General features: G+C 45.6%; 1 protein-coding gene across 11 annotated transcripts in view; it reads right to left on the bottom strand.

Annotated features, from left to right (window-relative positions):
• The window catches only part of PDE1C (phosphodiesterase 1C), a 493,351-nt gene that overhangs the window by 434,246 nt on the left and 43,885 nt on the right, over positions 1 to 15,220 (bottom strand). Inside the window, exon 1 of one of the 11 annotated variants that reach the window (XM_082691807.1) lies at positions 7,826 to 7,959. The exons of 9 other annotated variants lie outside the window; for them this stretch is intronic. In XM_082691807.1, the coding sequence (XP_082547933.1) occupies positions 7,826 to 7,832 (7 nt within the window). In that variant the 5' untranslated portion in view covers positions 7,833 to 7,959. Of the gene's footprint in view, positions 1 to 7,825; positions 7,960 to 15,220 lie in introns of those variants that run through there. One more of the 11 variants, XM_082691803.1, reaches the window with a different exon arrangement.

The raw sequence follows: 15,220 nt of genomic DNA, 5'->3' as shown, positions 1-15,220 counted from the left end.
TGCTTTTAAATAGTAAACTAGGAGTCCCCACCTAGGGGGCTCTGATAAGGACTGAGACACAACATGAAGGTTTTATAAGCTGTGAAATGCAAAATGAAATGAAGATCCAACTGTTCCCTAAAAAAAAAAAAAGTCTTCAAGGAATGACTGGAGATGGTTTACCCAAGATTATAACAAGGAGTCGTGGGTAGTACAGACTGAGGCAGGAGCTCCCCAAGACCTGGGGGCTTTTCAGGAGGAGGCAAGAACAGTGGCCTGAAGCAGCGATGTGGAGGAAGTTGTTCATGTTCACGCCTCTGGGCCTGGTGGGGCATTGGAGAATAAAACACCCCGTGGAAGCCATGTCCTCTGAAGACAGCTCAGTTCTAGATGGAGCAAAGAGGCAAAGCAGCCAGCCATTCAGAGAAAAGTGAGGACACAGAGGATTTTTACAAGTAGGAGAATGAGGGTTCCACTGGGCCCTGTGGAAGGTTGAAGGGAACAGGGAGAAGAGAGACACTGGTTCAGTTAAAGGATACAAGAGCCATATGGAGATGAGTGTCTGGAAGAAGGTGATGGGCGACTTGGGATCTTGGCTTTCTAAAGTGCCTGACACAAATGAGTTACTCTTGGCGGACAAGTATAGAGAGACCATCTCTTGGGCAACTGAAGTGGAAAGGAAGAATGTTAGGAGGAGGAAGAATGAGGCCTACCTGGATCACACAGGCATTACACACTTGCACAAAAGACATATGCATGATGTATTTCTTAGGGAGATGCTCTGAGAAAAAGAGCCTCCTACAGTGAACATGGGAAGGGGTGGCCCCACACGCTGGCAGTGCTGGTCTTTCTCTGCTGATATACACACAGGGCCCACAAGGCAGGGAGCATGGGGAACACTCAGATTAGTCCTTTGAGCCCTCATAGTTGACCTGTTTGGGGTGACATTTTTGAGCAGGAGGAAGCTGGTGACACTAGTTTAAAATGGGATATGGAAATTATCAATGGGTGTTCATGATCCACACCTTCCTTGACCCACATGTCATGGGAAATGGTGCTGGTGGACTTAAAATGGTTTAAAGTGCACACTAGAAATACCAAAAGAGTCCCTATCCAGCACACAGATCTGAAGGAAACTGGGGTCTTCAACAACATCGCAGTTAAGGTGGGAAGTGGTGATAGTGCGGCCTGGAAGAGGCCTTCTAAGGATCAAACAGCTGGAGATAAGAGTCAGTAGGTTCAAATTCTGCCTCTATCCTGGGGGATGTCATCTATTTAATTTTAGTTCCTCTTCATGGACACATGGGGGACAGTGATACCAGTAATTGTGAAGAGCAAAGTCCATTGAGCTTTTAGGACTAAATCTGTGATAGATAGTCTTCTTGATCATCTTCTTTCCCAAAAAGAAACCTTGAAATCTGGGGACTACAACCTGACAAAGAGGACAAAAAAGTCTCCGTATTCCTGATCAGGAAAGACAGACATAAGAGTTTTGGAAATAGTGAAAGAATGAAGCATGTCTCAAAAGCCTTTCAAGATGAGGATTTATGTGTCAGTGGGTTTCCAAGGAGACAGATTTTACAAAAGTTACTATGAAACACACTTCCTTTACAAAAACAAGATAACATCACACTCCCGTGCTCAGCAAGCTGCTTCTGCCTTCTGACAAATGATGGAAATGTAGGAGGAAGAGGCCTAAAGGAGGGTACAAAGGCAGAACCCCCACAATCTGTGGAATGAATGAGTGCTGTGTTTCTCCTTTATGCAGAGATGGGGGAAGAGAAAGGACAGTGACATGGAAAAGTGGCCATGTAAGGCCCAAGGAGAGAACACAGAGGCAGTTGGGGATCCAGTCCCTGGGCCTGGGACAAGCAGTAGTGCTAGATTACAAGAAACAGGGCAAGAGCCCAGGCTGGTCTTCACGCTTTTGGGGACACCTGAAAGCCACGAAGCCCAGCTCACACATGAAACCTGTCCTCAAGAGCTCTCTCATTATTCCAGAACCATATGTCCTGGTCTGGTCTAGCTGGTCCTGAACTGAAGCAGCATTCTGAGAGCAGGTGCCTGTGAGTCCTGATACCGAACGTGGAAAAAGGAATCCACTTTAGTTCCTTTTTCTTTTGTGGGTATTTAGTATTTTCACCTACCACCAGCTCCCTCAGTCTGAAGCACTGTTTTCTTTTTTTATTAACGTAATGTATTATTATCCCCAAGGGTACAAATCTGTGAATCAGCAGGTTTACACGCAGCACTTACCATAGTACATACCTTCCCCAATGTCCATAACCCAACCACCCTTTCCCTATCCCCCTCCCCCCAGCAACCCTCAGCTTGTTTTGTGAGATTAAGTGTCTCTTATGGTTTCTCTCCCTTCTGATCCCATCTTGTTTCCTTTATTCCTTTCCTACCTCCCACCCCCCCACACACACTGCCTCTCAACTTCCTCATATCAGGGAAATCATATGATAGTTATCTTTCTCTGACTGACTTATTTTGCTCCGCATAATACCCTCTAGTTCCAGCCACATCATCGCAAATGACAAGGTTTCATTTCTTTTGATGGCTGCATAGTATTCCATTGTATATATACACCACATCTTCTTTATCCATTCATCTGCTGATGGACATCTAGGTTCTTTCCATAGTCTGGCTATTGTGGACATTGCTGCCATAAACATTGGGGTGCACATGCCCCTTCAGATCACTACATTTGTATCTTTAGAAGTAAATATCCAGTAGTGCAATTACTGGGTCGTAGGGTAGCTCCATTTTCGACTTTTTGAGGAACCTCCATGCTGTTTTCCAGAGTGGCTGCACCAGCTTGCATTCCCACCAACAGTGTAGGAGAGTACCCCTTTCTCTGCATCCTTGCCAGCATCTGTCGTTTCCTGACTGGTTAATTTTAGCCATTCTGACTGGTGTGAGGTGGTATCTCATTGTGGTTTTGATTCGTGTTTCCCTGATGCCAAGTGATGTGGAGCACATTTTCATGTGTCTGTTGGCCATCTGGATGTCTTTTTTGAAGCATTGTTTTCTAATAGACATTCTATGGAGTAGCAGCAAGGTAGTCCATATAGGAAAGTGCTTTGCCAGATAATGCTGGCTAACCCTGCAAACAGCCTTCCCATCCCAGAGACATGCAGGGTACATTGGCATACGAAACCCTCATAATGTTCTGCTGTACAGAAACCTGATAAATATGGTGTTTCTAAAATGTACATGACTAGAAAACTCTTTTCACATCCATACATGAAACACACCTCCTAGAAGTGGTGTTTTCCTGGGGATCCTCAAAGATGGGACTCTCACAGTTTCATTGCCCAGGCACCCACTAAACAGACCTAAGCTAAAGACCTGGACTCCTCAAAAGGGAAGAGATGTTGCATTCTTTCATCCTACAAATACACATGGAGAATGTAATGATTTTTTTTAAAAGATGTTGGCATCATGAAAAAGGTACAAACAAGATGATATAGGACTTCAGAAGAGAGGAAGCTTGATAATAGTGCTAAACCAAAACCTGTTCTTTTTAAAGATGTTTTTATTTACTTTAGAGAGAGGGAGAGAGAGCTTGCATGGTGGGGAGAGACAGTGGGGAGAGAATCTGAAACGGACTCCACACTGAACTCAGAGCCCGAGGAAGAGCTCGATCACCACCCTGAGATCATGACCTGAGCCGAAACCAAGAGCCAGAAGCTTAACCAACTGCATCACCCAAGCAGTCCACTAAACCTTTTAGAAAGAGGCATCATGAAGATCATGTCGATTTAAGTTCCTCTCTGACTGTCACATGAATACCTAAAACCATTAACGGCCATCTGAGACTATCTTAGACCTCACTATGAGTATAGGTATTTTATACCTAGTTCTCCAAAGCAAACATTTGTTTCCATAAATCTGCGGATTAAGAAATGTCATATGAATTAGAAGACTCTGTGGATAAAAATATTGTAAATGGGAGCAGGCAAATATTTCTCAGTGTACCATTAACCCACCTCCTGCATTGAAATCACCCAAGAAGCTTGCATATTCCCAAATCAACCCAGACATTCTGGATTGGGATTTTCATGGAATGGGGGTCCTAAGAATCTGTATTTTTTTTAAGATTTTATTTATTTATTTGAGAGAGAGACAGAGATAGAGAAAGCACAAGCAGGGTGGGGCAGAAGGAGAAGCAGATTCCCAGCTGATGAGGAAGCTGGAAGCAGGACTCGTTCCAGGACCCCAGGATCATGACCTGATCTGAAGGCAGCTGCTCAACCAACCGAGCCACCCCTCCGCCCCAACAAGATTCTGATCCATGCTTATGTCTAAAAACACTGAACCCAGGATTTCCAAAATTATTAAGAATTCACAGATGGCTTTTGGGAAAGACATGACTTGAAGAAACCAAGAGTGGAGATTGGTTGAGCTCATGGCAAGTAGCCAAAAAGAAAACCCAAGAAAAGCAATGTGTGAATTACGTGGTAGTAGTGCAGGCCTCCAGGGAGGCATGACAGCGGGAATAGAGAAGAGGGAATGGATTTCACAGACATTTCCAAAGTTGAATTGAGTCAGTTCAAAAACTGAATATAGGGGTGCCTGGGTGGCTCAGTGGGTTAAGCCTCTACCTTTGGCTCAGGTCATGATCCCAGGGTCCTGGGATCAAGGCCCGCATCGGGCTCTCCGCTCCGCGGAGAGCCTGCTTCCTCCTCTCTCTCTGCCTGCCTCTCTGCCTACGTGTGATCTGTCAAGTAAATTAATAAAATCTTTATTAAAAAAAAAATACTGAATATATTATGTGGGCACAGGTAAGCACTGGTTATTGAAGTAAGAACGCTGCCATTCAGAGCAGGCTTGGGTGGCCCACGTGAGGGAGTAAATGGTATTAGTTAGGACTGTACATGTTGTATCTGAGATTCAATTGGCAATGGGACATAGGTGTCTGGAGTTTGCTATAGATAATAAAGAACTCCACATAGAAACCACTTCTCAGAAACAAATGGCTGAGGTCCCCGAGGGAGAGAATTTAGTATTAAAGGAAAGACCAAATCATCCTCAAATCCATATCATATCAATGAACACTAAAAACATGAAAAAATCACTGGACTAGAAATACTTAACACACACAAGCCCGAGTCCTGGCCTTAACTGCGCTTACAGTATAGTGGGGGAGTTGAGAAATAAATGTATGGAGGATGAAAACATGTAAAACCAAAACAACAGCTTGGTTCAGCCCCAGAAGGGATTTTTTAGAACCTGGAGAAAAGCTTACCTAGTGAATTACGAACATAAAAAGCCAGAGGACACAACAGACTGACAGAAGACCTCTGGAGAAGGTAAGCTCTACCAAGACCTGAAGGACAGGTAAGACGTACAAAAGGAAAAATGCAACCCTTGCAAACAAACTGTACTACCTCTCATCAAACAGACACGCCAGGACCCTCTGCTGCAGCCAGTACTCTGACCCAGGGGCTGCACCATCATTAACTTTGAACCACACCAATGGGCCGAATGTCACCAACACTTGGAAAACACAATACCTGGAGAGAAAAGACTTTATGAAAAGCTTCCTTTTGTACCTAACTGCTACTGCATATGTGAAGAACAGACATGAGACATGTTAGGCGGCAGTCTCCGCAGAGTGGTTTATGGTAAAGAAGAGAAGCATCTGTAGTCTTCCAATATATGCGGCTGTCATACAGAAGAGGGGTTGCGTCTATGTTCTCAGTGCTAATGCATGAGAGCCCGTTGGGAGTCAAATGTTTTATAAAACATTATTTAAAAAAAAAGAAAAAGATGTCCAATCATCAAAGATATCTGGAAGGAAGTGGCTGCCACAGGGGACAGTTAAGTTCTCCTTCATCACTGGAAGTATCTAACCTGGGTCTGAAGAGACTCGTACCAGGGAGGTTATGGAACAGAACTGACTATGGTACAGAAAATCCCAGTTTCTTGGAGTTGCTCTTAAAGAGCCATCCCACTACTCTGGTGATTATTTTTGTCAATTCTATTTTGGAGTGATTTAAAACTTTTTCTTTTTAAGAACTAAGTACCTTTCACAACCACTCTCTCATGTATCCACCCAATGATCCATGAGATTATTTCCATTTTGCAGATAAAAAAAAAGTCAAATGCACAAAAATAAGTCAATCATTGCGTCTTAAGTAGCGGAGTCACACCTTCTGTGGGGGTGAGGCTCTAAAGTTAGCTCAGAAAGCAAAGATCACATGTGCTCTAGGTTTGCCTTTGAAAATCCCTTAAGTCAGTTGTAAAGTACAGTCTCTTTGGTCTTCTCTATACCATCCTAAACAATGTGCAAGGTAAATGCACGCAGTAAGGCAATGTTTAATAAAGAATGCATAGGCAAAATATAAGCTTGGAGAATTTTAAATTACATAAGAGAGAGGGGAAAATTAAGGTATACATAAGTCAAACGAGCCTTTGCTACCACTCCACCATGAGCCCAGCATCTTCAACTCTGCAACATTGTAAGACACACGAGCCTCCCTAGGTCAGCTGGCCTAGCAGAAGCTGAATAATGGCCCAATAGCTCCCATTTACTGGCACTCACCTGCTAACGTCTGTGTTCGGTACTTCACTGAATCCTCGCAACTACTGATTTTTACATCCTCACTGCTACTGTCCCCATTCTATGGATGAAGGCTGAGAGTGAGTGGTAACCCTAGGTCACACACACAGTCAAGAAGGAGCAGGGCTGGAGCCGGGGTCTGTCTGACTCAAACACATGGGCTTCTCGGAGTGGTTCTCCAGTTCTCCGTGTGTCAAAAACACCTGTTAAAAGTAGAGTTTCCGTGCTCCATCTTAGACCAGCCAACTCAGAACCCCACCTCCCCCTTCCCAGTTGATGCTGGTATGGACGGTCCACAGACCACACTTTGAGAAACCCTGCCAGAGGCTTAGCACCTCTGCTTGATGCACTTCCTGCTAAACCATGTCCATGCTCCCTGCCCAGTGCGGCGAGGGCTATTAACAAAATGCTGGAGGATGATGACTATGCCTGATAATGCTGTAGCCACATCCTCTTACGACTCATCTCCAAAGCGGCATGACCCACGTCCCTCCCTAAGCACACCCAGCTGCCTGGGGTTTGTCGTGACAATTCGGGGCAGAGGACAGCCCCTAAAACTGCTGAGACCTTTTCCTGCATGAAATCTGTTTCAAAGTTAACCCAAATAAGCTTTTTACTTAAAAAATACCTCAAAGGCTGATTACAAGTTCTTGGCTGTAACGCACCACGAAGGCGCCTGGTCATGGACCTGCATTTCTGAAGGGAATCATTCCGCTCCTTTTGATTGAAAAGGCGCATGATCTAGTGCCAGATGGTGACATTTGTATAAGTCAAGCCGGATTAAGTCAAGTGCTTTAGTGAAGCATGATGCAGATAAAGAAAATGACGGATTATCAGCGCACACACACACACACACACACGCACACACAAACACACACACAGCTAATGCTAAATTCTTTAAATTGAAGTAGCAGATTCCCCAGCAGCCTGTTTCTGCTCCGTGGCTTCTGCCGTTCCTAGCCTCTCACAGCTGGAGAGAGCTGGCATTCACCCACCTGCAGCTGGCACGTCCACAGTCCTGGCAGACCCAGGCCTAAATCAGGCAGCCGGGGACTGCGCCCCATGGGCCCTCTTCCAACCCACCCACCTCTGCCTGCACCTCTGAAGCTGGGTTGGCCCAATCTAAACATAGCAAAAGCAGCCTGAAGCTTCAGCTCAGGGGAAAGCTGACTCATCTACCTGGTTTTCCAGGCCGGGCACCTGGTCACCATCCTCCTTCCTTCCTTTTCCCTCACCTTCTACAACAAATCCATCGCCAAATGCTGTCAGTTCTACCTGTCATCTGCCTGCCTCGTTCCAGTCCACCACTGCCAGCATGCTCCTGGTTTCCTATTCCAATGCCATGATCCTTCTTGGGACCACTGTAGCAGGCTCCTAACTGCTTTCCAGCCTCAAGATTCTTCCTTGTCAGTGAATTGCTCTCTCCCCAGCACCTCTACAGAGGAGCTGCCTGGCTCAGAGGAGGATGATATACACACTAAACCATCCACCCGTGAATAAGAAAGGCATAATTAAAATATTTATCACCTCTTGCCCTTTCTCCATTCTCTGTTCTCTACCCTGCTCCCCTTAAAATTTTGCAGCTCCCCTTGCTATTACAATAGAGTCCAGAGTCCTTGTGATTGCTCTCAAAGGTTGGTCCTAGTCATCTCTCCAGGTGTGTCGCCTGCTGTTTCCCTCATCCCTCCCTCTCCGCACTCCAGCCAAGGTGAAGTTTTTTGTTTTGTTTTGTTTTTAAGATTTTATTTATTTATTTGACAGAAAGAGATCACAAGTAGGCAGAGAGGCAGGCCAGAGAGAGAGAGGAGGAAGCAGGCTCCCCACTGAGCAGAGAGCCCAATACAGGACTGGATCCCAGGACCCTAAGATCATGGCCTGAGCCAAAGGCAGAGGCTTTAACCCACTGAGCCACCCAGGGGCCCCAAGGTGAAACCCTTTTAGTTGAGACTGCATCTCATTGATGTAATCAGCCTCAGGGTTGGGAAGACAACGCAGCTGATGGCTAATGTCTCCAGAGAGCATTCCATTTTGTATTTTCCCATATAGCGGACACTTAGGGATTATGAATCTTTTAGGTAACTGCCAATTATTCGGGGGTGACCATCTAATTCTATGTTAAACAGATCATCATCTGTGTCTCCTCCTGTCTAACTTGCCTACTTAGGCAACTCCTCTCTTGTTTTAAAATTATGCTAATACAATCATATAAATTGTGTAGCAAGCACATTTTCCCATTGATTTCCTCATCTGTCTGGGGCACTGTGCAGTATCTCACAATTACAGGGCACAAACCATGAAACAGGCACAGCTCCTTCCCTCATGGAACATATTCTCCTGGAAAAACAGGCTTTAAGCAACAAATTGTACAATTATCTGATGACGGTTTTGTAAAGTACTAAGAAGAACCAGGGACAATGAGACCATATGACTAGTTAGTCTGGGCAGAAAAAGAAAAAAGACTTCTTTGGAAAATTGTGAGTGGAGGACAAGCAGAAATTAAATCCATTGTGAGAACAGGCAGGGAAGAGGCATTCTAGGCAGGGGGAACAGCGCTCGCAAAGCTCCACATGGAGGGAAAATGCATGTGGGGAGGATGTGAGAGGACCAAAAACCAAATCTAGAGAGGCAGGCTTCAGGCCTAGCAGGCCAGTGCTGTTCAGATTATTTCCAGTTTGTCATGTGCTGATACTTTTGTTAAAACCAATAAAAGTTTACTACCAGAAAATTAACAATTTAAAGACATACAAAATGCAAGCCCCATTTTTCCCACGACCAAACAGACACAAAATAATTATTCGGTTCTGAATAATTCTGCCAGTTACTATAAAAGATTTTAAATGCCTGCTCTCAATTTGTGTCACTTGTCATGGCTTACTGATAACAAACAGGCACTCGTCCAGGGACCACACTTTTTGAGTAGCAATGTTGGATGGGAAGCCATCAGAGGACTTTAAGAATGGGTAAGGTACATTCAGAATTGAGTTCTTCAAAGATCATCCTGGTGGCTGAAAGGGGAATAGGTTTGGGTGGGAGGGGCAACTGCAGGCATCTCGGTATGAGACGATATACCTTAGAGAAAATGATACTTAATATTTGCAACAACCTATAAACAGGTTGTTCGGTGAGATCTAAGGTCATCTTTGGAATAGGATTCACACTTCCAAAAACCTAGTTAAGTCCAGATTCTCCAAAATCTTATTTAAATACAATCCTTGGGGCCATCTTATTGGTGACCTTATAACAAGACCCTTTTTTACCATTTCTGTAAATAGCCTTTCTATGCCATCCACAGCCAAAGTGGCCTTTATTGAAACCCCATGATGACTGATCGGTTTTACCCAGACTGCCAGAGAACACAGCTGCCATTCTTCATGCAAATGGTCTGTAATGAATGAAACCCCAGACTTGGAATGAGAATCTGCTTATAATGGGCTGTTGTTTTAGTATTTTCTCATCTCTCTTAAAATGACGGATTTCCAAGGGGTTGTGATGACTTCTAAAAGAGTTTATGCAGCTGAGGAAGGAAAGGGCTCAAGGAAGGCCAGGAGGCAGCTCAGCTCAGGAGTGAGAACGGAGGCCTTTGCCATTAGGCAGGAAGTACCTGTGACCCACCTACATCACGTATCAGCTAGAAGACCCAGGGCTTATCAAGCCATCTCTCCAAACCTCAATTTCACATCTACAAAATGGAGCCAATCATTTCTCCTCTGGCTCACTTGCAGGATTGAGGGAAAGTTGGTTTCGATGTCATTCAGACAAACATTTCTGGCACAAGCAATGGGCCAGGTGTTGAGCTGCACACTGAGGTCACAGACATGGGAGATGAAGTATAAGTGACTAAAGGCAATGCTGCATGGTAAACACAATGCTGCACAGACACACACACACACACACACACACACACATATACACAGGAGCACCCGGAAGAGGCTGTGTCTGCTCTGGAAGCAGGGGGTCAGTGAGTCAGAGAAGGATTCCTGGATGAGGTGGTAGCGGGTCTTTGAAAACAGATGAAAAAATTCCCAAGCATACAAGTCTAAGAATACCATCGCACAGACAGGGATTATCATGATGCCTTTGGAAACCACAGGTAGCTCACTACTTAGAAAAAAGAAAAAGAAGGGCAAGGGTATAAGGCAGGACAGGAATCGGGGAACCCTAGAGGGCCTTGTGCACCAGTGAAACAAGGAAATGAGACCATATCTGAGCATCTGAGCTGGACTCAACCCCAAGAGCACATGTGAATGTGAGTCACAGTTGTCATGACTACAAGAGAACAAAAAAATTGTTGCATACACCTGACACTCTTTCATGGATATCTCCAGAATCAACAGTGAGACTCTCAGGAGGCTGGAAGTCCTATGTTAAGTAGGTGGGGACAAAAGCCGATGACACTTGCGACTGCATCTCACTCGTACTGACAAGTCCGGGAAACAGGGCCTCTGCATATATTCACGAGAAGACACTTTAAAATGAAACCAGGATGTCCAATGGCTTCCTTCACTGGTATCACCATAGGCCAAAAGCAATAAATAAATGCTATTTTCAGGCAGATGACGAAGAGAAAGATCCTGACTTTTGCTCTACTATTCATCGGAGACAGCACCAACTTAGGCAAATCCATCCAGACTGGGTGAATGTGTTGTGTGAGTATGTTGTGCACATGTGTGTGTGTGTGCACATGTAAACAGGTACCTAAGCACATATGTATATGCAAATGCACACGTGAGCAAGAGGAAGGCAGAAAAGACCTCAGAAACCCCCGCTAGAAGGAGTTACCTACTTCTAAGAAGGTCTTGTTCTAGAGAGGGCTCTAGGGCCCTACAATCAACTCTATGCTTCCAAGAAGGACTTTCCTGCCAAGGAAATTCTCTCAGGAGATCATGGTTGCCCCACAAAGTCAAAGGCACATCCTAAAATCTGACCAGGAAAAAAATCAAAGAAACAACTCCCCTTTCTCCTCAGGACTCTACTGAAAGCAGCCAGTCTAAAGTGGCCGAAACACTGAATCTTTTCCCATTGCCAAATTATTCCCAGAAGAGCTATGAAACTCAAGGCTCTCTGCTTTGGAAATCATCTGCCTTGATAACAAGAGGTACCAGAGGTTGGCAAGGGCCCAGAGCATGACCCCATCGTGGCTGACGTCACCTCACAAAGCTGTTAAGAGCATGAATGAGTTCATGGGATTCAAGGCCACTCAGATGGAAGACACCAGAATAAACTGCCCAGATTTATTTCTGAGTCTGGGTCTCTGGCCCCAACCCTTCCCCCTTCTCACTAAGGAAGCAGGAGAATGAGGACAGGCCTTGGAGAAGCCTGGAGAAGAGCTTAGTTTGAATACAGCTAGACCATACTCAAAGTTCTTAAACTTGAGTGTGCATCAGAACTACCTGGAGAACTTATTGCAAGGTGATTCCTAGGCCTCCTGTGCAGGTTCTGATTCAGTGAGTCTGGTGCATACCTACAAATCTGCATTTTGCCCAAGCTACCAGGTGAGGCCAATGCATCCAGACTATGAACCCTGGGCTACCACATACTAGCTCTGTGACCTCTGCCAAGTTATCTAACCTCCCTGGGCCTCAGTTTCCTCATCTTTCCAATGAAAATAATACCTGTTCCCTAAAGTCACCATGGGCAGTGCTGGAGAGAACCTGTTTTTCAGTGACTGGCACATAAGGAATAAAAACGGAATCTGGAGGTTTGCACTAAGAGAGCCATGAGCTCCCAAGACAGTAAAACAAGTAGAATCCCAGGGTCCTGAAACCCAAATCTCAGAAAGTATCACATGCACACATGCAGACACACGCGCGCGCGCACACACACACACACACACACACACAGGCATGCACACCTTCCACTACTGAAATATTCTCAGTTCTCTGGGTTCCTTGACGTTTCACTGCCCTTGAGAAGAAGGAAAGAGAATGCAGCTGTAGGGGACTGCCCTACTACTTCACGGTCATCAGTTGTGAAACATCATCAGACGGAGCTGTGGTTTGTGCTGGCAGGAGACTGAGCTGAACAGACCTTCTCTCCTGCCCCTGAGAAAATCCAGGGAGCCAGACACAAGCAAATGACTAAAATGCATTATTTTAAATATAACACTGGAAATATTATGAATGCTATGGAAATGGAGGAGGGAAGGATGTTTGTCCTGCCTGCCAGGAGGTAAAAGGTATGAAAATCTTCACTGAGGATGGTACATTTGCAGTGAGCCCTGAAGGAAAGAAAGAAAGAGGACAGGGGACATCCCCGCAGAAACGAGAACAAGGACACAGGACAATGGATGGCAAGTTTGGGAGAGACATGGCTCCTACTGCTGTGGGCCCAGAGTTAGGTACACATGGACAGGAGAGGCGAGGCCAAAAGGGCCTGGTAGGCTATGGTGAGCAATCTTCCATGAAGGACCTAAGGCAACATAAAACGCTGAAACAGAGACAGGACCCAGTCATCTCTGTGCTTTGGACAGAGCACTGTGGCAGCTGTGGAAGGATGGGAAGACTAGGCTTAGAAGAGAGGAAACCATTCAGGAGGCAAAAGCTGGTAAAAGTCTGACCCAGAGTGATTCACAAGGAAGAAGATGAGAGAAAGACATCAAAAGGCATTTCACAAGAATTGCCCAGCCTAGTTCCAACGTGTTTTGCCACTTGACATGAGGTAGAGTTCCCAGCAAGAATCCAGCTCAGAGACCTGAGCATCTGAACTTGAATAACCAGACACCTCCCGGCTTTCACTCAAGTGGAAATAAGGTGTAAGTGCTTGTTTAATGAAGTTTTCCCAAAGCTCAGTATAGACATCCTCTTTGGAGTAATAGAGAAGGAGCTCCCACAGTGGCCAGGCAGTCTGACTGTCCTGCCAGATGTTGGAGTGGAAGGTCCAGGAGAAGGGCAGCAGAGCACACCATCTGGAGGAAAAGCCCTGGACATCCACATCCCAGCTTCCCTTTCTCCAGAGCATGAGCCCTGGGGCTAAAGGCAGCCAGCTCACCAGGGGCTATATTTCTCCCACAAGCAGCCAGCTCTCTCTGCCAACATCTCTACCAGCCTTGCCAAGGAATTCCTGTTCCCCATTCAGGCTCCGCTGGCTCCAGGCACTGCTCAGCGGCTTAGCTGGCTCCCCTGCCCTACTCTGGGTCAGTCCCATGGAGCAGTGAAAGAACCACTGAATACATAGTAATGTGACCTTGGGCAAGTCACTGTTCCTCATGGTCTCAGTTTCCTCATCTGTACAATAGAACTAACAGCATCTGCTCTACCTCTACTATGTGTTACTGTGGGATCATGACCTGAGCTGAAGGCAGATTTTCAACGACTGAGCCACCCAGGTCCCCCTAAACTGCAAATTTATGAGTTGCAAATCAGTAAGTGCTGCCATTCTTGCCAATTTCAGTCCAGTCTCTAACTTTAGTGTCTTGCTTTGTCTCTGCCTTCCTTTAGCCAGTCCCCATCCCCTCCCTCACCCAGGAAAGGTCATTTTGAAGTTGCTCACTGAATAGCAGGCCTGAAATTCATCAGTGCATTTGTCCACCCATCCACCTCTCTGCTCCACAAGCATATTTTATGCATTGGGCTTCATGCTGCTGCTCGGATTATCAGGCATACTGTTCTTGACGTCCAAGAACTCACACACAAGCCACCCCAACCCAAGTTTGACAGCAGGCTACCCTGTGCCAATGCAGAACTGAGGCAAGAACAAGGACCCAGAAACAGTAAAGATAAGAATTTAGGGAAGTTAGAGAAAAGGCAGGTCATGGAGGAAAACAAACAAATTAGAAAAAGGAACAGCACTACCACCACCTGCTGTGGCTGTCTGTGTCTGCTTTGCCTCTATTCTGGGCCTGGACAGGTGCCTGAAAGACAGTGGCTCAATGAAGACTTATAGCCACCTCAATGATGTGCCAGAAACCAACTCCCTAAACTCAAATCCCAGCTCCCTCATCTACTGTGTGATCGTGGACAAATGATGTGACATCTCTGTGCCTAAGTACTCTCATCTACAAAAGAGATCAAAATTGTACCTACTTTAAAGTGTTGTTGTGAGGATTAATATGAGTTAATATTTCTAAGATGCTTAGAACAGTGCTTGTCACCTTGTCATCATTCTATGAGTGGTTTTTATTATTGTTACCACCATTACTACTATTATTCCTATTATTACCATTCATAATCTTATCATGACATAGAAGAGGTCATGGCTCTCTGCTGGGCAGCAGGACAGACAATCTCACTGAAGTTCACATGTCACTCCATTGCCCAAGCCCAGCATAGGCTCTTGATGAGGTTAGAGCCCTAGTACGGCGGATGCTCCTGGCCATCAATTCACCAGCAAAGCTCTGTCTGGAGCCCTCTGACTTTGCTTGGCCACCTCCTGTGTCTGAGAGTGGAACCAAATAGGCTCACTGTATCCTGACACCACCTCTGTGAGGGACAGGCAGGGACCAGCTCTCACCGGGGCTGTTTCACAGCCATGGGGTTGGATACATGCTGCCCATTCCATCTACCTGCTCGGGCAAGTTGGATGATCTCCAAGGAGACAGATGGGCAAATTCAAAGACACCAGGCCCCTGAGCAGAGTTTCCAGAGGCAGCAGATGAACTAATGAATGCCTCAAAAATACAGGACAAATGCCTCTGAATTCAAATTTGCTATCTGTCTCTTACCAGCTGGTGGA

This window comes from Mustela nivalis (assembly GCF_964662115.1).
Source record: "Mustela nivalis genome assembly, chromosome: 12".
NCBI classification, from domain to species: Eukaryota; Metazoa; Chordata; class Mammalia; order Carnivora; family Mustelidae; genus Mustela; species Mustela nivalis.
This window is presented reverse-complemented; position numbering and strand designations above follow the sequence as displayed.